Here is a 23,158-nt window from a genome sequence, read left to right as displayed (position 1 = left end):
TATAATGACCCGAGTTAGAAATTTAATAAGATTATAGTACCTATTTTGAATTGGCAGGTGTTATGTTTATCACAAGTGACAACAGTGCTTGTGGAACTTTAGGTATCAACAGTGCTTATAAAACTCAGAACTATTGTTTGTGTGCACAAGCATTTATAACATGTTCTTTCTTTCATGTAATTAGCAAGAGTCCATGAGCTAGTGACGTATGGGATATACATTCCTACCAGGAGGGGCAAAGTTTCCCAAACCTTAAAATGCCTATAAATACACCCCTCACCACACCCACAATTCAGTTTTACAAACTTTGCCTCCGATGGAGGTGGTGAAGTAAGTTTGTGCTAGATTCTACGTTGATATGCGCTCCGCAGCAAGTTGGAGCCCGGTTTTCCTCTCAGCGTGCAGTGAATGTCAGAGGGATGTGAGGAGAGTATTGCCTATTTGAATGCAGTGATCTCCTTCTACGGGGTCTATTTCATAGGTTCTCTGTTATCGGTCGTAGAGATTCATCTCTTACCTCCCTTTTCAGATCGACGATATACTCTTATATATACCATTACCTCTGCTGATTCTCGTTTCAGTACTGGTTTGGCTTTCTACAAACATGTAGATGAGTGTCCTGGGGTAAGTAAATCTTATTTTCTGTGAAACTCTAAGCTATGGTTGGGCACTTTGTTTATAAAGTTCTAAATATATGTATTCAAACATTTATTTGCCTTGACTCAGAATGTTCAACTTTCCTTATTTTTCAGACAGTCAGTTTCATATTTGGGATAATGCATTTGAATTAATCATTTTTTCTTACCTTCAAAAATTTGACTCTTTTTTTCCTGTGGGCTGTTAGGCTCGCGGGGGCTGAAAATGCTTCATTTTATTGCGTCATTCTTGGCGCGGACATTTTTTTGGCGCAAAAATTCTTTTCCGTTTCCGGCGTCATACGTGTCGCCGGAAGTTGCGTCATTTTTTGACGTTATTTTGCGCCAAAAATGTCGGCGTTCCGGATGTGGCGTCATTTTTGACGCCAAAAGCATTTAGGCGCCAAATAATGTGGGCGTCTTATTTGGCGCTAAAAAATAAGAGCGTCGCTTTTGTCTCCACATTATTTAAGTCTTATTTTTTCATTGCTTCTGGTTGCTAGAAGCTTGTTCTTTGGCATTTTTTTCCCATTCCTGAAACTGTCATTTAAGGAATTTGATCAATTTTGCTTTATATGTTGTTTTTTCTCTTACATATTGCAAGATGTCTCACGTTGCATCTGAGTCAGAAGATACTACAGGAAAATCGCTGTCTAGTGCTGGAGCTATCAAGCTAAGTGTATCTGCTATAATTTTTGGTATCTGTTTCTCCAGCTGTTGTTTGTATTGCATGTCATGACAAACTTATTAATGCAGATAAAATTTCCTTTAGTACTGTTATATTACCTGTTGCTGTTCCGTCAACATCTAATTTTCAGAATGTTCCTGATAAACATAAGAGATTTTATTTTTTAAATCCATTAAGAAGGCTATGTCTGTTATTTCTCCTTCTAGTTTACATAAAAGTCTTTTAAAACTTCGCTTTTTTCAGATGACTTTTTAAATGAACATCATCATTCTGATACTGATAATGGTTCTTCTGGTTCAGAGGTTTCTGTCTCAGAGGTTGATGCTGATAAATCTTTGTATTTGTTCAAGATGGAATTTATTCGTTCTTTATTTAAAGAAGTATTAATTGCATTAGAAATAGAGGATTCTGGTCCTCTTGATACTAAATCTAAACGTTTAATTAAGGTTTTTATATCTCCTGTAGTTATTCCAGAAGTGTTTAATCTCCCTGATGCTATTTCTGAAGTAATTTCCAGGGAATGGAATAATTTGGGTAATTCTTTTACTCCTTCTAAACGTTTAAGCAATTATATCCTGTGCCATCTGACAGATTAGAGTTTTTTTGGGACAAAATCCCTAAGGTTATGGGGCCGTCTCTACTCCTGCTAAATGTACTACTATTCCTACGGTAGATAGTAATTCATTTTAAGGATCCTTTAGATAGGAAAATTGAATCCTTTCTAAGAAAAGCTTACTTATGTTCAGGTAATCTTCTTAGACCTGCTATATTTTTAGCGGATGTTGCTGCAGCTTCAACTTTTTGGTTAGAAGCTTTAGCGCAACAAGTAACAGATCATAATTTTATAGCATTATTATTATTCTATAACATGCTAATAATTTTATTGGTGATACCATCTTTTGATATCATTGAAGTTGATGTCAGGTATATGTCTCTAGCTATTTTAGCTAGAAAAGCTTTATGGATTAAACTTGGAATGCTGATATGTCTTCTAAGTCTACTTTGCTTTCCTTTTCTTTCCAGGGTAATAAATTATTATTTCAACTGTTTCTGGAAGGAAGGGAACTTTTTTACCAAAGGATAAAAAATCTAAGGTAAATTTAGGTCTAATAATCATTTTTCGGTCCTTTCCTCACAATAAGGAACAAAAGCCTGATCCTTCATCCTCAGGAGCGGTATTAGTTTGGAAACTATTTCCAGTTTGGAATATATCCAAGCCTTATAGAAAACCTATAGCCAGCTCCTAAATACCCATGAAGGTGCGGACCTTAATCCAGCTCAGCTGGTATGGGGCAGATTACGTTTTCTTCAAAGAAATTTTGATCAATTCCGTTCTCAATTTCTGGTTTTTGAACATTGTTTCAGAAAGGTACAGCATTGGCTTCAGTTAAGGCCTCCTGCTAAGAGATTTTTTTTTCTTTCCCGTGTCCCAGTTAACACAGTAAAGGCTCAGCATTTCTGAAATGTGTTTCAGATCTAGAGTTGGCTGGAGTAATTATGCCAGTTCCAGTTCTGGAACAGGGGCTGGGGTTTTATTTTATCTCTTCATTGTACCAAAGAAGGTCAATTCCTTCAGACCAGTTCCGGATCTATCAATATTGAATCGTTATGTAAGGATACCAACATTCAGTTTCTGTAGGACTGTCCTGCCTTTTGTTTAGCAAGGGCATTATATGTCTACAATAGATTTACAGGATGTGTATCTGCATATTCCGATTCATCCAGATCACTTTTGGTGTCTGAGATTCTCTTTTTAGACAAGCATTACCAGTTTTGTGGCTCTACCGTTTGGCCTAGCCTCAGTTCCAAGAATTTTTTTCAAAGATTCTCGGTGCCCTTCTTTCTGTAATCAGAGAACAGGGTTTTGGTATTTCCTTATTGGACGATATCTGGGTACTTGCTCAGTCTTCTCATTTTCGAAGAATCTCATATAAATCGACTTGTGTTGTTTCTTCAAGTTCATGGTTGAAGGATCAATTTACCAATCAGTTCATTGATTCCTCAGACAAGGGTAACCTTTTTAGGTTTCTAGAATAGATTCAGTGTCTATGACTCTGTCCTTGTCAGACAAGAGAAGTTTAACATTGATTTCAGCTTGTCAAAACCTTCAGTCACAATCATTCCCTTTGGTAGCCTTATGCATGGAAATTTTAGGTCTTAGGACTGCCGCATCAGATGCGATCTCCTTTGCTCGTTTTCACATGCGACCTCTTCAGCTCTGTATGCTGAACCAATGGTGCAGGGATTACTCAAAGATATCTCACTTAATATCTTTAAACCGATTATACAACACTCTCTGACATGGTGGACAGATCACCATCGTTTAGTTCAGGGTGCTTCTTTGTTCTTCCGACCTGGACTATAATCTCAACAGATGCAAGTCTTACAGGTTGGGGAGCTGTGTGGGGGTATCTGACGGCACAAGGGGTTTGGGAATCTCAGGAGGTGAGATTTCCGATCAATATTTTGGAACTCCGTGCAATTTCAGAGCTCTTCAGTCTTGGCCTCTTCTGAAGAGAGAGTTGTTCATTTGTTTTCAGATAGACAATGTCACAACTGTGGCATACATCAATCATCAAGGAGGGACTCACAGTCCTCTGGCTATGAAAGAAGTATCTCGAATTTTGGTTTGGGCGGAATCCAGCTCCTGTCTAATCTCTGCGGTTCATATCCCAGGTATGGACAATTGGAAAGCGGATTATCTCAGTCGCCAAACGTTGCACCTGGGCGAATGGTCTTCACCCAGAGGTATTTCCTCAGATTGTTCAAATGTGGGAACTCCCAGAAATAGATCTGATGGCTTCTCATCTAAACAAGAAACTTCCCTGGTATCTGTCCGGATCCAGGGATCCTCGGGCGGCGGCAGTGGATGCATTATCTCTTCCTTAAAAGTGTCATCCTGCCTATATCTTTCCGCCTCTAGTTCTTCTTCCAAGGGTATTCTCCAATATTCTAAGGAATGCTCGTTTGTCCTGCTGGTAGCTCCAGCATGGCCTCACAGATTTTGGTATGCGGATCTTGTCCGGATGACCTCTTGCCAGCTGTGGACTCTTCCGTTAAGACCAGTCTTCTGTCTCAAGGTTCTTTTTTCCATCAGGATCTCAAAACCTTAATTTTAAGGTGTGGAGTTTGAACGCTTGATTCTTGGTCAAAGAGGTTTCTCTGACTCTGTGATTGATACTATGTGACAGGCTCGTAAATCTGTATCTAGAGAGATATATTATAGAGTCTGGAAGACTTATATTTCTTCAGGATGGTTTAGATAAAGGTTTGTCCGCAAGTTTCTTGAAAGACAAATCTCTGCTCTTTCTGTTCTTTTTCACAGAAGGATTGCTAATCTTCCTGATATTCATTGTTTTGTACAAGCTTTGGTTCGTATAAAACCTGTCATTAAGTCAATTTCTCCTCCTTGGAGTTTGAATTTGGTTCTGGGGGCTCTTCAAGCTCCTCCTTTTGAACCCATGCATTCTTTGGTCATTATATTACTTTCTTGGAAAGTTTTGTTTCTTTTGGCCATCTCTTCTGCCAGAAGAGTCTCTGAATTATCTACTCTTTTTTGTGAGTCTCCTTTTCTGATTTTGCATCAGGATAAGGCGGTGCTGCGAACTTCTTTTGAATTTTTTACCTAAGGTTGTGAATTCTAACAACATTAGTAGATAAATTGTGGTTCCTTCATTATGTCCTAATCCTATGAATTCTAAGGAGAAATCATTGCATTCTTTGGATGCTGTTAGAGCTTTGTAATATTATGTTGAAGCTATTAAGTGTTTCCGAAAGACTTCTAGTCTATTTGTGATCTTTTCCGGTTCTAGAAAAGATCAGAAAGCTTCTGCCATTTCTTTGGCATCTTGGTTGAAATCTTTATTTCATCATGCCTATGTTGAGTCGGGTAACACTCCGCCTCAAAGGATTACAGCTCATTCTACTAGGTTAGTTTCTACTTCCTGGGCGTTTAAGAATGAAGCTTCGGTTGATCAGATTTGCAAAACAGCAACTTGGTCCTCTTTGCATACTTTTACTAAATTCTACCATTTTGATGTGTTTTCTTCTTCTGAAGCAGTTTTTGGTAGAAACGTACTTCAGGCAGTGGTTTCAGTTTGAATCTTCTGCTTATGTTTTTTCATTAAAAATTTTATTCTGGGTGTGGATTATTTTCAGCAGGAATTGGCTGTCTTTATTTTATCCCTCCCTCTCTAGTGACTCTTGTGTGGAAAGATCCACATCTTGGGTAATCATTATCCCATACGTCACTAGCTCATGGACTCTTGCTAATTACATGAAAGAAAATATAATTTATGTAAGAACTTACCTGATAAATTCATTTCTTTCATATTAGCAAGAGTCCATGAGGCCCGCCCTTTTTTGTGGTGGTTTTGATTTTTTTGTATAAAGCACAATTATTCCAATTCCTTATTTTATATGCTTTCGCACTTTTTTCTTATCACCCCACTTCTTGGCTATTCGTTAAACTGAATTGTGGGTGTGGTGAGGGGTGTATTTATAGGCATTTTAAGGTTTGGGAAACTTTGCCCCTCCTGGTAGGAATGTATATCCCATACGTCACTAGCTCATGGACTCTTGCTAATATGAAAGAAATTAATTTATCAGGTAAGTTCTTACATAAATTATGTTTTACTTGTAATGAAGATTTTCTACACATCCAATTACCATTTCATTAAAAAAAAGAAAAGAGATATAAATAACCATATATTGAACATATGCAACTAAATATTTCTGGAATGTCTAAAAATTATTTGTTAAACTAAAGAAAAAGCAGCGCTGAAAAATCTCTAACTATACAATCTCTTAGACACTATATATGCATAATTAATTACAAAAATCAAATTAAAATAATCAGAACACTAAAATACTTAATCAACAGTGAATCATATAAAACTAGTTCAACTCTCTTAGAAAGTCTTCCAATTATTTCCACCATTGCTTATCAATACCTCAGTAAGCACTTATCTTATTTATTGCTAATGTTAGGATTACTTATAGTCTTAGTCTTCTTCAAAGATTCATATGTGGTAAGTCGTCCAATTACCTTATAAGCTGGGGTTGCTTGACAACGTTATTGCTGTTATCGCTGTAGCATCCACTTTTAAGATCAATATCCTCTGGATTATGTGTCAACAAAAGCTTTACCTCAGAAGTTGGAGTACACAGATGACATACAGGACCGCTAGCAATCACGTCAAGTCCCAGCAGCAAAGGATCGTCTCAGTTCCAGATCTTAGTTGGTAAACTTGCCCATTTCTTTCCTGTGGAGGTCTCCCTCTACACTTTGTTTGAATTTCTGCTCCAAGGGGCCAGCCACATCCCCCAGAACAGGACAGTGGCGAGAGCGAAAGGAACCATCTTTGGCTTCAGGTAGGCTAGGACCGGGACCAACTGCAACCACTGCGGTCTGCTTACCCTGTTTGCAGGAACATTCTCCACATGCTAGCAATTCAGCAGTTCTCCCCATATCTTCTGTCAAGGCTTCAGGTTGGGGGGGGGGGGCAGAACAGCTCACTAAGGTTGTATTGTAGCAAAAAGAATGTATATGCTGGCTGGAATCAGTTTCAGAAAGCAAAATAAAGTATTACTCTGAAGAGATTGTATAGTGTTCTAGTGATAATTAGTAGATTAAGTTGAAATTTCTCAGAGCTTCAGTTTTTCCAGTCTGTCATGGCTGCCGTCCTGACACGCCCCCCTATTTTGAGTCTTTATTGATCACAAAGTTATTTATGTTAAGCCAAGTTATTGAGTTATTTATTTATATGTTATGGTCAGCTACTCAGGAAAAGTAGCGCATTTAACCCCTTATGAAGCAGAAAAAGTCAGCAGGAAAGTATGTTGCACATAGAGAGGTATTAGCAGAAAGAAGTGAAACCTCACAAGTCAGACCCAACTGTGTAAAGATCTGTAGGCACCTTTTATAGAAGCATATACTGTACATTGTAAAAGTCTAAAACAGGAATGGTTTCGGAACCATAATTTATAAAGAAAGACACATATAATAACGTGTATTGTTTGTTGGGGGTGTAACAGTGATATGACAGAAGAGATCAGATAGATTGGGGATTTATAAAGAAAGACAAATATAATAACGTGTATTGTTTGTTGGGGATGTAACAGTGATATGACAGATCAGATAGATACTGTTGGGGAATATCACTCCTGACCAGCAGGAGGAGGCAAAGAGCACCACAGCAAAGCTGTTAAATACCACTCCCCTACCCACAATCCTCAGTCACTCTCTTTGCCTGTAGTAGTTGCAAGGAAGTGGTAAAGTTAGGTGTCTGAAAATAACAAACTCTTGATTGTAGAATCATACAAAGCAGGACAAGATGTTCTGATCTTTGTTAAAGATTTAGCCGTAGTCCACTTCAGTAGAGCAGTGGTGGCTTTTCAGCATTTGGGAACTTGGGGGGTATAATCCCAAGCAGTTTGCTGCCCTAATTTGGATTGCCTGTGTAGGATTACTCAGGCTTTTTTTTTTTTTTCACAGGTCCATGTGAGGAATGGTGCCTCTCATACTTTTGTGTGCTACCCTGCTGCCGGGTAGTTTATTATGGAGGTAAGTGCTTATTTTCTTCGCTGTAGGAACCAGTAAGATTGGCACTATATTGGGACTTTATTCCTGCTTGTGTGCAGGTTTTTCCTTTGGCAGTATTTTTCGTGGGGCACTGTGTATAGAGGATTTTAATTTTTGTGATGACTTATGGGACCGGAGGGTTCCGTGTTTTTACTTTTTCTTCTGGTGACTGTTTGCTGTGTATGCAGTCTTGGTGCATACGTGGGGCGGGGCTTGTTTGGCGCGACTTTGTGTTGCACGCCTTTTTTCTTGCACTTCCTTTTAGATACCGAAGTGTTTGGTCAGCTCTGCTTAGCACAGGCATCGGGTGGATCAGATCTTGTGGAGCAACGACTGTGTGCTGAGTGTGCGGTTTTTCTTGGACTTCAGGAGGGCAGGTGAGCACCTCAGCAAGGCTTGCTGAGGTGTAGAGCTGCTTTTTAGGTGGAAGCTTTCTTATATGGGGTTCTGAGTTTTTATTTTTTTCTCTTTTAAAGAGACAGTAACGTTTTTTATTTTGAAATTTTTTTTTGCAGTTTTTTTGGTTTAAATTTTCTTTTATCATCTGTAAAGATGGACCAAGATGACCTGCAATCTGTTACTTGTTCCTTATGTTTAGATGCTAATGTGGAGCCGCCTATCCTTTTTTGTTCCTCTTGTATTGAGAGAACAGTGCATTATAGGGATAGGCTTTTTTCTAAGCCATCATTATCTAAGGCGGATGTTGTTCAGGGGTTTCCTGTTCAAGCTATACCGCAGCTTTCGTCCCAATCATCCCAATCCTTTTCCTCTTTTCATGCAGTGCCCTGCGTTTTGTCTCAGGTTGGTTTTTCTTTGCAGGATATGGCTACTCACATATCCTCTGCGGTATCTGAGGCTTTGTCTGCTTTTCCTGTTTACAGGGGAAGCGGAAAAGAAAGTTTAAGGTTTCTGACTCTGTTGCAGTTATGTCTAATGTATCCTCTCATAAGTCTGAGGATGAAGATACTTCTATAGCATCTGAAGGTGAATTTTCAGATTCTAATAGCGTAAATCCTTCTGCTGATCCTGAGGTTGTTTCTTTCAGATTTATGTTAGAGCACCCTCCGTTTGTTACTCAGGGAAGTTTTGGCTACTTTGGATGACTCTGATTCGACGGTCATAGTCACTCCCAAGAAGGTTAGTAAACTTAATACGTTTTTTGAATTTCCTTCTGTGGCGGAAGTCTTTTTTGTTCCAGATCGTGTTTCAGAGATTCTCAGGAGTGGGAGAAACATGGAATTCCTTTTTCCCCCTTCTCCAATTTTTAGGAAGAGGTTTCCTATTGCGGATTCTATTAAGGAGTCTTGGCAGACACTTCCCAAGGTGGAGGGAGCAATTTCTACCTTGACTAAGAGAACTACTATTCCTATTGAGGATAGTTGCTCTTTTAAAGATCCAATGGATAAGAAGTTGGAAGCTCTGCTTAAAAGTATGTATATTCACCAGGGGTTTCAGTGGCAGCCTGCTGCATGTATTGCTTCCGTTACCAGGGCGGCAGCTTATCGGTTTGATGCGTTGTCTGATTCTATTCAGCAGGACACTCCTCTTGAGAAGGCTTTGAAATTGGCTAATTCCTTTATTGCGGATGCTTCTTTACAGGTTATCAAATTGGGAGCAAAGATTTCTGGCTTTGCTGTCTTGGCACGCAGGGCTTTATGGTTAAAATCTTGGTCTGCGGATGTGTCCTCTAAATCTAAGCTTTTATCTTTTCCTTACAAAGGTAAGACTTTGTTTGGGCCAGGTTTGGCTGAGAATATTTCTGATATCACGGGAGGGAAAGGACATTCTCTTCCTCAGGATAAGATAAATAAACAAAAAAAAAAAAACTACTCACAAAAAGTCTTCCTTTTCCTCCTCCAAGCAGGATCAGTCTAAGCCCTCTTGGAAGGTCAATCAGTCCTGGAGCAAGGGGAAGCAATCTAAGAAGCCCGTTGCTGACTCAAAGTCAGCATGAAGGGTCTGCCCCCGATCCTGGGCTGGATCTTGTGGGGGGCCGACTTTCTTTTTTCACTCAGGCTTGGGTTGGGGATGTTCCAGATCCCTGGGTGATAGACATTGTGTCTCAGGGATACAAGCTAGAGTTCATGACTTTTCCTCCCAGGGGAAGGTTTCTTCTCTCCAGGTTATCTGGAAACTATTTGGTCAATTCTTCCTCTGGTTCAAGGGGGTCAATTTATGACAACAGTAGATCTGAAGGATGCGTATCTTCATATTCCCATTCACAGGGACCATCACAGGTTTCTGAGATTTGCTTTTCTAGACAAGCATTTTCAGTTTGTGGCTCTTCCTTTTGGTATTGCGACAGCTCCCAGGGTCTTCTCAAAGGTCCTGGGAGCATTGCTGGCGGTGCTCAGGTTGCAGGGGGTTGTGGTGGCGCCTTATCTGGACGACATTCTAGTTCAGGCGCCATCTTTTCATCTAGCAAGCTCCCACACAGAGTTATTGCTGTCTTTTCTGCGCTCCCACGGTTGGAGGGTGAATTTAGGAAAAAGTTCCTTGATTCTGGCTACAAGAGTGTTTTTTTTGGGGACCATTATAGATTCTCTAGAGATGAAGATTGTTTTGACAGGCGCAAGGAAGTCAAAAATGTTCAATGTGTGCCTGGCTCTTCAGTCCTCTCCTCGGCCGTCGGTGGCCCAGTGTATGGAGGGTATTGGTCTGATGGTTTCAGTCATGGACATCATTCCATTTTCTCGGTTCCATCTCAGGCCTCTGTAGTTATGCATGCTCAGACAGTGGAACAGGGATTATGCTGATCTGTCTCCAAGGATTGTTTTAGATCAGGCTGTGATAAAACAGAATTTATGCTTACCTGATAAATTACTTTCTCTTGCGGTGTATCCAGTCCACGGATTCATCCTTTACTTGTGGGATATTCTCATTCCCTACAGGAAGTGGCAAAGAGAGCACACAGCAAAGCTGTCCATATAGCTCCCCCTCTAGCTCCACCCCCCAGTCATTCGACCAAAGGTTAGGAAGAAAAAGGAGAAACCATAGGGTGCAGTGGTGACTGTAGTTTAAACAAAAAAATTTTTACCCGACTTAAATGCCAGGGCGGGCCGTGGACTGGATACACCGCAAGAGAAAGTAATTTATCAGGTAAGCATAAATTCTGTTTTCTCTTGCAAGGTGTATCCAGTCCACGGATTCATCCTTTACTTGTGGGATACCAATACCAAAGCTTTAGGACACGGATGAAGGGAGGGAACAAGACAGGTACCTTAAACGGAAGGCACCACTGCTTGCAAAACCTTTCTCCCAAAAATAGCCTCCGAAGAAGCAAAAGTATCAAATTTGTAAAATTTGGCAAAAGTATGCAGTGAAGACCAAGTCGCTGCCTTACAAATCTGTTCAACAGAAGCCTCATTTTTGAAAGCCATGTGGAAGCCACTGCTCTGGTAGAATGAGCAGTAATTCTTTCAGGAGGCTGCTGGCCAGCAGTCTCATAGGCCAAACGGATGATGCTTTTCAGCCAAAAGGAAAGAGAGGTAGCAGTCGCTTTCTGACCTCTCCTCTTACCAGAATAGATAACAAACAAAGAAGATGTTTGTCTGAAATCCTTAGTTGCTTGTAAATAGAACTTTAAAGCACGAACTACATCAAGATTGTGTAATAGACGTTCCTTCTTCGAAGATGGGTTAGGACACAGAGAAGGAACAACTATTTCCTGGTTAATATTCTTGTTAGAAACAACTTTAGGAAGAAAACCAGGCTTGGTACGCAAAACTACCTTATCTGCGTGGAACACCAGATAAGGTGAATCACACTGTAAGGCAGATAATTCTGAAACTTTTCTAGCAGGAGAGATAGCTATCAAAAACAAAACTTTCCAAGATAACAACTTAATGTCTATGGAATGTAAAGGTTCAAACGGAACCCCTTGAAGAACTGAAAGAACTAGATTCAAACTCCATGGCGGAGCCACAGGTTTATAGACAGGCTTGATTCTGACTAAAGCCTGAGCAAACGCTTGAATGTCTGGTACCTCTGCCAGACGCTTGTGTAACAGGATAGACAAAGCAGATATTTGTCCTTTTAAGGAACTAGCCGACAATCCTTTCTCCAATCCTTCTTGGAGAAAAGACAAAATCCTGGGAATCCTAATCTTACTCCATGAGTAACCCTTGGATTCACACCAACAAAGATATTTCCGCCATATCTTATGGTAGATTTTCCTGGTGACAGGCTTTCTAGCCTGAATCAGAGTATCTATAACTGACTCAGAGAACCCACGCTTTGATAGAATTAAGCGTTCAATCTCCAAGCAGTCAGACGTAGAGAAACTAAATTTGGATGCTTGAACGGACCCTGTATCAGAAGATCCTGCCTCATTGGCAATGTCCATGGTGGGACAGATGACATGTCCACTAGGTCTGCATACCAAGTCCTGCGTGGCCACGCAGGCGCTATCAGAATCACAGAAGCCTTCTCCTGCTTGACTCTGGCAACCAGACGTGGGAGGAGAGGAAACGGTGGAAAAACATAAGCCAGATTGAAGGACCAAGGTGCTGCTAGAGCATCTATCAATACCGCCTTGGGATCCCGGGACCTGGACCCGTAGAGAGGAAGCTTGGTGTTCTGACGGGACGCCATCAGATCCAACTCTGGAGTGCCCCAAAGCTGAGTCAGCTGGGCAAATGCCTCCGGATGGAGTTCCCACTCCCCCGGGTGAAAAGTCTGACGACTTAAAAAAATCCGCCTCCCAGTTGTCTACTCCTGGGATGTGAATTGCTGAAAGATGGCAGGAGTGATCCTCCGCCCACCTGATTATTTTGGTTACTTCCATCATCAACTCTTTGTTCCCCCCTGATGATTGACGTAAGCTACAGTCGTGATGTTGTCCGACTGAAATCTGATGAATTTGGCCGCAGCTAGTTGAGGCCATGCCTGAAGAGCGTTGAATATCGCCCTCAGTTCCAGAATGTTTATCGGGAGAAGAGTTTCTTCCCGAGACCATAAGCCCTGAGCTTTCAGGGAGTCCCAGACCACACCCCAGCCTAACAGACTGGCGTCGGTCGTTACAATGATCCACTCTGGTCTACGGAAACATATTCCCTGAGACAGGTGATCCTGAGACAACCACCAGAGAAGAGAATCTCTGGTCTCCTGGTCCAATTGAATTTGAGGAGACAAATCTGCATAATCCCCATTCCACTGTTTGAGCATGCATAGTTGCAGTGGTCTGAGGTGTATCCGAGCAAAAGGGACTATGTCCATTGCCGCTACCATTAGTCCGATTGTCTCCATGCACTGAGCTACAGATGGCCGAGGAATGGAATGAAGAGCTCGGCAAGTAGTTAACAGTTTTAACTTTCTGACCTCCGTCAGAAATATTTTCATTTCTACCGAGTCTATCAGGGTTCCTAGGAATGGAACTCTTGTGAGGGGGAGAGAGAACTCTTTTTTTACGTTCACCTTCCACCCGGGAGACCTCAGAAAGGCCAATACGATCTCCGTGTGAGACTTGGTTCTTTGGAAAGTCGACGCCTGAATTAAGATGTCGTCTAAGTAAGGCGCCACTGCTATGCCCTGCGGTCTTAGAACCGCCAGGAGGGACCCTAGCACCTTTGTGAAAATTCTGGGAGCAGTGGCCAACCCGAAAGGAAGAGCCACAAACTGATAATGCTTGTCCAGAAAGGCAAACCTGAGAAACTGGTGATGATCTTTGTGGATAGGAATATGCAGATACGCATCCTTTAGATCCACGGTAGTCATATATTGACCCTCCTGGATCATTGGTAAGATTGTCCGAATGGTCTCCATCTTGAATGATGGGACTCTGAGGAATTTGTTTAGAATTTTGAGATCCAGGATTGGTCTGAAAGTTCTTTCTTTTTTGGGAACCACAAACAGGTTTGAGTAAAACCCCAGTCCTTGTTCTGCAATTGGAACTGGGTGGATCACTCCCATTGTAAGTAGATCTTCTACACAGCGTAAAAACGCCTCTTTCTTTGTCTGATCTGTAGACAGACGAGAAATGTGGAACCTTCCCCTTGGAGGAGAGTCCTTGAATTCTAGAAGGTATCCCTGGGCTACAATCTCTAATGCCCAAGGATCGTGTACATCTCTTGCCCAGGCCTGAGCGAAGAGAGAGAGTCTGCCCCCTACTAGATCCGGTCCCGGATCGGGGGCTACCCCTTCATGCTGTCTTGGTGGCAGCTGCAGGCTTTTTGGCCTGTTTACCCTTATTCCAGCCCTGGTAAGGTTTCCAGGTTGCCTTGGGCTGTGAAGCGTTACCCTCTTGCTTTGCAGCCGGAGAGGATGAAGCGGGGCCGTTCCTGAAATTGCGAAAGGAACGAAAATTAGCTTTGTTCTTTGTCTTAAAGGCCTTTTCCCCCGGTGATATCTGAAATAATCTCTTTCAATTCAGGCCCGAAGAGGGTCTTTCCTTTGAAAGGAATGTTCAAAAGCTTGGATTTAGACGACACATCGGCCGACTAGGACTTTAGCCATAGCGCCCTGCGCGCCAAAATGGCGAAACCTGAAGTTTTCGCCGCTAACTTAGCTATTTGGAAAGCGGCGTCAGTGATAAAAGAATTAGCTAGCTTTAGAGGCTTAATTCTATCCATAATTTCCTCATATGAGGTCTCCGTCTGGAGCGAGTCTTCCAGCGCCTCAAACCAGAAAGCAGCTGCAGTAGTTAGAGGAATAATGCAGGCAATAGGTTGGAGAAGAAAACCTTGTTGAACAAAAATTTTCTTAAGTAACCCCTCTAATTTCTTATCCATAGGGTCTTTAAAAGCACAACTGTCTTCAATTGGTATGGTTGTGCGTTTAGCAAGTGTAGAAATAGCCCCCTATTCTACACTTAAAAACAGGAGGGGGAGCAAAGGGAACACCTGGTCTATCCCACTCCCTAGTAACGATATCCGCAATCCTCTTAGGGACCGGAAACGTATCCGTGTAAACAGGGACCTCTAGGTACTTGTCCATTTTACACAATTTCTCTGGGATCACCAAAGGGTCGCATTCATCCAGAGTAGCTAATACCTCCCTAAGCAAAACGCGGAGGTGTTCTAGTTTAAATTTAAAAGCCAATGTATCTGAATCTGTCTGAGGAGGAACCCTTCCTGAATCAGAGACTTCTCCCTCAGACATCAAATCCCTCACTCCCACTTCAGAGCGTTGTGAGGGTATATCGGATACGGCTACCAAAGCGTCAGAATGCTCATAATATGTTCTTAAAACGGAGCTATCACGCTTTGCGGGTAACACAGGCAGTTTAGATGAGAAGGCTGTAAGAGAATTATCCATGACTGCTGCTAAGTCTTGTAATGTAAAAGCGTTAGACGCCCTAGAGGTACTAGGCGTCGCTTGCGCGGGCGTAACTGGTTGTGACACTTGGGGAGAGGCAGACGGGCTACCCTCGTTACCTTCAGTCTGAGAATCATCTTGGGCCACATTTTTAAGTGCAACAATATGATCTTTAAAGTGTATAGACATATCAGTACAAGTGGGACACATTCTGAGAGCGGGTTCCACCATGGCTTCTAAACACATTGAACAAGGATTTTCCTTAGTGTCAGACATGTTTAATAGACTAGTAATATATACAAGCAGGCTTGGAAATCACTTTAATCAAATAAAAAACACAATTTGAAAAAAACGTTACTGTGCCTTTAAGAAATAAAAAGAGCACACAATTTTACAAAACAGTGAAAAATGCAGCGATTCTCCTGAAATTTTCACAGTATGTACCTAAAGCCTTAATAAGATTGCACCACAAGTTTCAAAACGATTAACCCCTTAATGCCCAAACCGGAGCAGCCTAAAGCCAACACCCGGTTAACAATAGTACAGCACCTTGCCACAGCCTTGCTGTGGCCCTACCTGCCCTTAGGGATCAGATTTGGGGGAATATAGCTTCTATAAAGCCCTCAAACAGCAGCAGGACCCTCCATGTGAAGCAGCATGAACTTCTCTGCAATTCTAACTGCGCATCTGAGGCGCGAAATTAGGCCCCTCCCACTCTACTCCAAAGTTGTGAGGCCTAGTAAATCACTCTTAAGTGACAAAAAACCAGCCATGTGGGTAATAACCCCAGAAAGAACCCCAAAAGGACTTTCAAAGTGTCTACAAACGATATTTTTCTTGAATAAACAATCGATTGCCCTGAATCAGTGTCAACCAGCATAATTAGCCCTGTTATGTAAGCATTCAATTCCTTACTAAGTCTGTGAACATAGCTTACCCTCCCCTCATGGGGATATTGTCAGTCTCTTCTAGCATTATCTAAGTCTTGTCTAGAAATAAATGACTGAACATACCTCATTGCAGATTACCCTGCAAACCGTTCCCCCCAACTGAAGTTTTCTGGTACTCCTCAGTCCTGTGTGGGAACAGCAGTGGATTTTAGTTACAACATGCTAAAGTCATTTTCCTCTCAGCAGAAATCTTCATCACTTTTCTGCTAGAGAGTAAATAGTACAAACCGGTACCATTTAAAATAACAAACTTTTGATTGAAGATAATAAAAACTACAATTCTAACACCACATTCACTTTACCCTCCCGTAGAGAGACCCTAGTGCTTAGAGCCGGCAAAGAGAATGACTGGGGGGGTGGAGCTAGAGGGGGAGCTATATGGACAGCTTTGCTGTGTGCTCTCTTTGCCACTTCCTGTAGGGAATGAGAATATCCCACAAGTAAAGGATGAATCCGTGGACTGGATACACCTTGCAAGAGAAATTCTCTTTCTTTGTGGTTGTCTCAGGATCTTCTCTCCCAGGGAACCTGTTTTCACAGGTCTTCCTGGGTGATTGTGACTACGGATGCCAGTCTGCTGGGTTGGGGAGCTGTCTGGGGTTCGTTGAAGGCTCAGGGTCTGTGGACCCTGTTCTTTCCATAAATAGTCTAGAACTGAGGGCAGTTTTCAATGCTCTTCTGGCCTGGCCTCAGTTAGCGTCAGTCCAGTTTATCAGATTTCAGTCGGACAACGTTACGTCAGTGGCTTACATCAATCATCAGGGGGGAACTCGGAGTTCCTTAGCCATGACAGAGGTAGCCAAGATTATTCAGTGGGCGGAGGCTCACAATTGCTGTCTGTCTGCAATCCACATTCCAGGGGTGAACAATTAGGAAGCGTATTTTCTGAGCAGACAGACTTTTCATCCGGGGGAGTGGGAACTTTATCCGGAGGTGTTCTTCAGTTTGATTCTCAAGTGGGGGCATCCAGAGTTGGATCTCATGGCGTCTCATCAGAATGCCAAGCTCCCGAAGTATGGATCTAGGTCAAGGGATCCTCAGGCGTTTTTGATAGATGCTCTAGCAGTTCCTTGGAGGTTCAGTCTAGCATACGCATTTCCTCCGTTTGCTCTTCTTCCTCAGGTCATTGCTCGGATAAGGCAAGAGAGGGCGTCAGTGATTCTCATTGCACCGGCGTGGCCTCGCAGAATCTGGTATGCAGATCTGGTGGAGATGTCATCCTCCCCACCTTGAAGTCTTCCGTTGAGGAAGGACCTTCTACTTCAGGGGCCCTTCCTTCATCCAAATCTCATTTCTCTGAAGTTGACTGCTTGGAAATTGAACGCTTGATTTTATCCAAGCATGGGTTTTCGGAGTCGGTTATTGAGACTATGATTCAGGCAAATAAGTCTGTGACTAGAAAGATTTATTACAAGATATGGCGTAGATATCTGTATTGGTGTGAATCTAGGGGATACTCTTGGAGTAGAGTTAAGATTCCTAGGATTTTGTCTTTTCTCCAGGAGGGTCTGGAGAAGGGTTCATCTGCTAGTACTCTGAAGGGGCAAATTTCTGCTTTGTCTAGTTTGTTGCACAAATGGTTGGCGGATGTGCCAGGTGTTCAGTCTTTCTGTCAGACCCTGGTTAGAATCCGGTCTTCGTTCAGGTTTGTGACTCCTCCTTGGAGTCTTAATTTGGTTCTTAGAGTTCTTTAACAGGCTCCATTTGAGCCTATGCATGCTATGGATATTAAGTTATTGTCCTGAAAAGTTTTGTTTTTGGTTGCTATCTCTTCGGCTCAAAGAGTTTCGGAGCTTTCAGCTTTGCAGTATGAATCTCCTTTTCTTATTTTTCCTTCTGATAAGGAAGTTCTGCGTACTGCCATGGGTTTCCTTCCCAAGATTGTTTCAGATAAGAATATTAATCAAGAAATTGTTGTTCCTTCTTTGTGTCCTATTCCTTCTTCTCAGAAGGAACGTTTATTGCACAACCTGGATGTAGTTTGTGCATTAAAATATTATTTGCAGACGACTAAGGATTTTCGTCAATCTTCTTTATTTGTTTTTTTCTGGGAAGCGTAAGGGGCAGAAAGCTACGGCTACTTCTCTTTCTTTTTGGTTGAGGAGTATTATTCGTCTGGCATATGAGACTGCTAGACAGCAGCCTCCTGAGAGAATCACGGCTCATTCCACGAGGGCTATTTCATCTTCTTGGGCCTTCAAAAATGGAGCTTTTGTAGATCATCTTTGCAAGGCTGCTACTTGGTCATCTTTACACACTTTTTCTAAATTTGACACTTTTGCTTCGGCTGAGGCTTCTTTTGGGAGAAAGGTTCTTCAAGCAGTGGTGCCTTCTGTTTAGGATTACTGTCTTGTTCCTCCCTTATCATCCGTGTCCTCTAGCTTGGGTATTGATCCCCAACAGTAATTAAGATGATCTGTGGACTTACCGTGTCATTAGAAAGAAAACATAATTTATTCTTACCCAATAAATTTATTTATTTCTTGACACGGTGAGTCCACGGCCCGACTGTATTTTTTAGACAGTTTATTTTCTATAAACTTCAGGCACCTCTGCACCTTTTATTTCTTCCTTTCTCCTTTCCCGTTCGTCGATTGACTGGGGATTGTGGGTAGGGGAGTGGTATTTAACAGCTTTGCTGTGGTGCTCTTTGCCTCCTCCTGCTGGTCAGGAATGATATTCCCAACAGTAATTAAGATGATCCGTGGACTCACCGTGTCAAGAAAGAAAGAAATTTATCAGGTAAGAATAAATTATGTTTTTAAGTCTTTGGCCTTCATTGCAATTAGTACTACATAAATTATATCATGATCACCACAAATAACAGGGAAGTTACCAATTGCATGTTTCATGGGGAGAGGAAAGGGGCCCCTTAAAATTTGTTCCCAGTGGTCTATTTTACCTACTGGAGAGTTTTTAACTGTTTGCAAACAGCAACTCTACCTTTTTTTATTATTTGAAATATCTGCTCTTGCCTGTTGAAACATCACCTATATTGAAAAATATAAATATAGCCGTATTCTCTGTAGAAAAGCTATGTAAACGGAAGACAGAAGCACCAATTAACGTCCCAGAGGGGGGGGGCGGGGGAAGGACAGATTTTTGTATCTGTGCTCTGCATTCCTCAGATACTGTAAATCTCACACATACCCTCATCTGTGCCCTGCACCCTTCAAACATGTCACACATGTACACTTTCCTGTGCCCTGCACCCCTTAGACACGTGAAACACGTACACTCACCTGTTCTGATATTGTGACCGATTTCCTGCATCAGAGCTTCCAGATCATTAGTCTGTTCAGCATTAAGTGTGACTTCAGTCTTAACATCTGCATAGATCATAAAAATATCATCAAATGTTAGGTTTTGAGCACTGCACAAGGACACTTTAAAAGAATGTCACACACATACACTCACCCGTATCCCTCAGACACATCACACACATATACACTCACCTGTACCCTGTATCCCTCAGACACATCACACATGTACACTCACCTGTACCCTGTATCCCTCAGACACATCACACACATACACTCACCTGTACCCTGTATCCCTCAGACACATCACACACATACACTCACCTGTACCCTGTATCCCTCAGACACATCACACACATATACACTCACCTGTACCCTGTATCCCTCAGACACATCACATACGTACACTCACCTGTACCCTGTAACCCTCAGACACATCACACACATATACACTCACCTGTACCCTGTATCCCTCAGACACATCACACATGTACACTCACCTGTACCCTGTATCCCTCAGACACATCACACACATATACACTCACCTGTACCCTGTATCCCTCAGACACATCACATACGTACACTCACCTGTACCCTGTAACCCTCAGACACATCACACACATATACACTCACCTGTACCCTGTATCCCTCAGACACATCACACATGTACACTCACCTGTACCCTGTATCCCTCAGACACATCACACACATATACACTCACCTGTACCCTGTATCCCTCAGACACATCACACATGTACACTCACCTGTACCCTGTATCCCCCCAGACACATCACACACATACTCACTTGTACCCCTCAGACACATCACACACGTACACTCACCTGTACCCTGTATCCCTCAGACACATCACACATATACACTCACCTGTACCACTATACTCAAAAATGTCCTGTTCTGCAGCTTCTCTGATATTGCTTTGCCACTGATCTTCTGTGTGTTCCGTGTTACATAAAATCGTAGCATCATTATTACCTGAAGTAAAAAATAAGAGTCACTATTTACATTGTAACATAGCAGCTAAAGCTGAAAGAAAACAGAAATCCATCAAGTTTAACAAATTCTAAATTTAGTCTTTATATTCTCTAAAAATAAGACAAAAATAAAATTTGAATATTTGTGTGATTTATTGTAAATACACCTGAGCCTAGATCACGGGGCCTTACATCTAAAGGAAATATTCCATACGACATTAGCACAACAGTAAATACAACCTATGTCATGCAGTAAAGCGAATTAGTTACTTTACTAGCAGCAAATACAGCCCCTGGTGTAACCAATCAGAATTCCCATGTGACATGTATTACAGGGTTTTGTGGGTTTTCAAAATAAATACCATTCTAAATAGTTCAATAAAACCTCAGCATAACCCTTTAATGTTACTGTGATGTGAGTGCATTTATACAGCGTAACACCCCTATACCTGGCATGGGGACAATACAGCACTAGTATTCCAATAGCCCTTATACCTGACATTGTGACAATAAAGCTCTAGTATTCCAACAGCCCCTATACCTGACATGGGGACAATACAGCACTAGTATTCCAACAGCCCCTATACCTGACATGGGGACAATACAGCACTAGTATTCCAACAGCCACCTGACATGGGGACAATACAGCACTAGTATTTCAACAGCCCCTATACCTGACATGGGGACAATACAACAGTAGTATTATGCATCTTTGTAAGATCCTGCAGGTATGCACACACAAATACAGATAGAGTAAAAGCCTGATTACTTTATACAAACATATACAATATCATAGAGAGGTTCCAGGTCTTTTTTATTAAATGTATCTAAAATAAATGTGCCACCTACAGGCCGCAATCCCTGCATTAGTACATATGTAACTACATGCACAGCTCATTAGTATACGCAATTCAGCTGGGTACTCTACTGCACGCTTATACAATTTCCATGGTCATCGCTGGTGATACTTCTCACCTGGATAATTATTACTAATATTGCCTTTTTGCATTTGTGTATAGTGCTCTCTACACCTGTTTGGTTGGTTCTGTATTTAATGCTGCAGTTTACTGGCAGAGTACAATGTCCCTTTAATATTTTCCACATAAAAATAAATATTACTAATATGCTTTTCTGATAGTCTTTCATGTGTATGTTTAAGTGCAATGTCTCTCTAACTCACATTACAGACAGGACATACAGATGAGCGGCTTTTAAGATCATGTAGCGCTGTGGGGTTTATTTTATGCCTCTACAAAGTGCTACTGATGTATCATCAGCTGATCAGATAACAATACTAATGATTCTACTCTGGCAGATATAAATCACAGCAGCTGTATAGGGCTTGGGTGTCATGTGATCAGGATAACCAATCCCTAGAAATGTGACAACAGTCAGTGAGTGAGTATCAGACTATATTGTACTCACTGACAGTGTGTGACTTACCCCCTGACTGGTGATGTAATGTACAGTACTAACAGACAATAAGTTTTAAAAGACCCACAATATCTCATAAACAAAAGACACGTCACACGTGCACTATCACACATGTGCACTCACCTGCACTATCACTCACGTGCACTTACCTGCACTATAACTGTCACACATGTGCACTTACCTGCACTAACACTGTCACACATGTGCACGTACCTTCACTGTCACACATGTGCACTTACCTGCACTGTCACACATGTGCACTTACCTGCACTGTTGCTGTAACACATTTCCTGCATTGGAGAATCCGGATGACACGTTACACTCAGATCTTCTGTTTTAACATCTTCGTCATTGTTAATATCGTCTGTCAGAACATTTTAAGCAGATAATTTTTCATGGCTTAGTATTTTATATCACCCTATGTACAACAAATGTTTAATATAGTAATGGGGACTTAATTGCCATACACTTAAAGTGACAGTCTACAAGTGTCTTAAAATTTCATGCATTGAATCTGAACCATGCAAGTTTAATATTCACTTTCCTATCCCTTTAAAAGGGACATAATACTCATATGCTAAATCACTTGAAAGCTATGAAGCATAACTGTAAAAAGCTGACAGGAAAAGATCACATGAGCATCTCTTTGAAAAAAGGGAAGACATTTTACCTCAAAATCTATTTAGCTCACAAAAGTAAGTGCTGTGTGAACAGTTATTGTTCAGCTACAGGTTGGGGAAAACAACCCCAAAAAGCAATAGCCAATCGGCATCAGCAGTGCTGAGGTCATGCAACGCTTTGCTATGATCTCATGAGATTTCACTGAAATCTTCTGAGATTGCATAGAACTTAGTTAAACAGAAAAGGAAACTAACATGACTGCACATAACAGATGCACGCTCCCTAGCAAGTCAAGGGACTAGCTTTCTGATTGGTTGCTTAAAGTCTCTTTACAGTGGGGTCTGAATACTTATGTGATTTTAAGGGTAAATTATCTTCCGTTTTTACATAGAGATGTTAAAGTGATATTTACAGCTTTTTACAGCTATGCTGCATCACTCTCATTTGCTTCAACATTTGGGTATCATGTCCCTTTAATATAACAATGTTGGTTTTGCAAAGCTGGGAGATGGGTAGTAAAAGCATTATCTATATTTTAAAACAATAAAAAACTCAAAGGAAGAGAGGGCGTGTGTGTATTATTTACATGATACAGAGGGTGAGAGAGAAGGGAAGAGAGGGCGTGTGTGTGTATTATTTACATGATACAGAGGGTGAGAGAGAAGGGAAGAGAGGGCGTGTGTGTGTATTATTTACATGATACAGAGGGTGAGAGAGAAGGGAAGAGAGGGTGTAAGAGAA

At 41.5% G+C, this 23,158-nt stretch overlaps 1 protein-coding gene across 1 annotated transcript in view; it reads right to left on the bottom strand.

Moving 5' to 3' along the window:
* Nucleotides 1-23,158, bottom strand: part of LOC128666696 (oocyte zinc finger protein XlCOF8.4-like) — a 132,239-nt gene that overhangs the window by 5,187 nt on the left and 103,894 nt on the right. The window contains exons 7-9 of the mRNA XM_053721436.1: nt 22,062-22,160; nt 20,256-20,363; nt 19,353-19,439 (exon numbers count right to left, since the gene is read on the bottom strand). Of these exons, the coding sequence (XP_053577411.1) occupies nt 19,353-19,439; nt 20,256-20,363; nt 22,062-22,160 (294 nt within the window). The remainder of the gene's footprint in view (nt 1-19,352; nt 19,440-20,255; nt 20,364-22,061; nt 22,161-23,158) is intronic.

Source organism: Bombina bombina, chromosome 7 (assembly GCF_027579735.1).
Source record: "Bombina bombina isolate aBomBom1 chromosome 7, aBomBom1.pri, whole genome shotgun sequence".
Lineage (NCBI taxonomy): Eukaryota > Metazoa > Chordata > Amphibia > Anura > Bombinatoridae > Bombina > Bombina bombina.
Note: the sequence above shows the minus strand (reverse complement) of the source record. Positions and strands in the feature narration are given on the sequence as shown.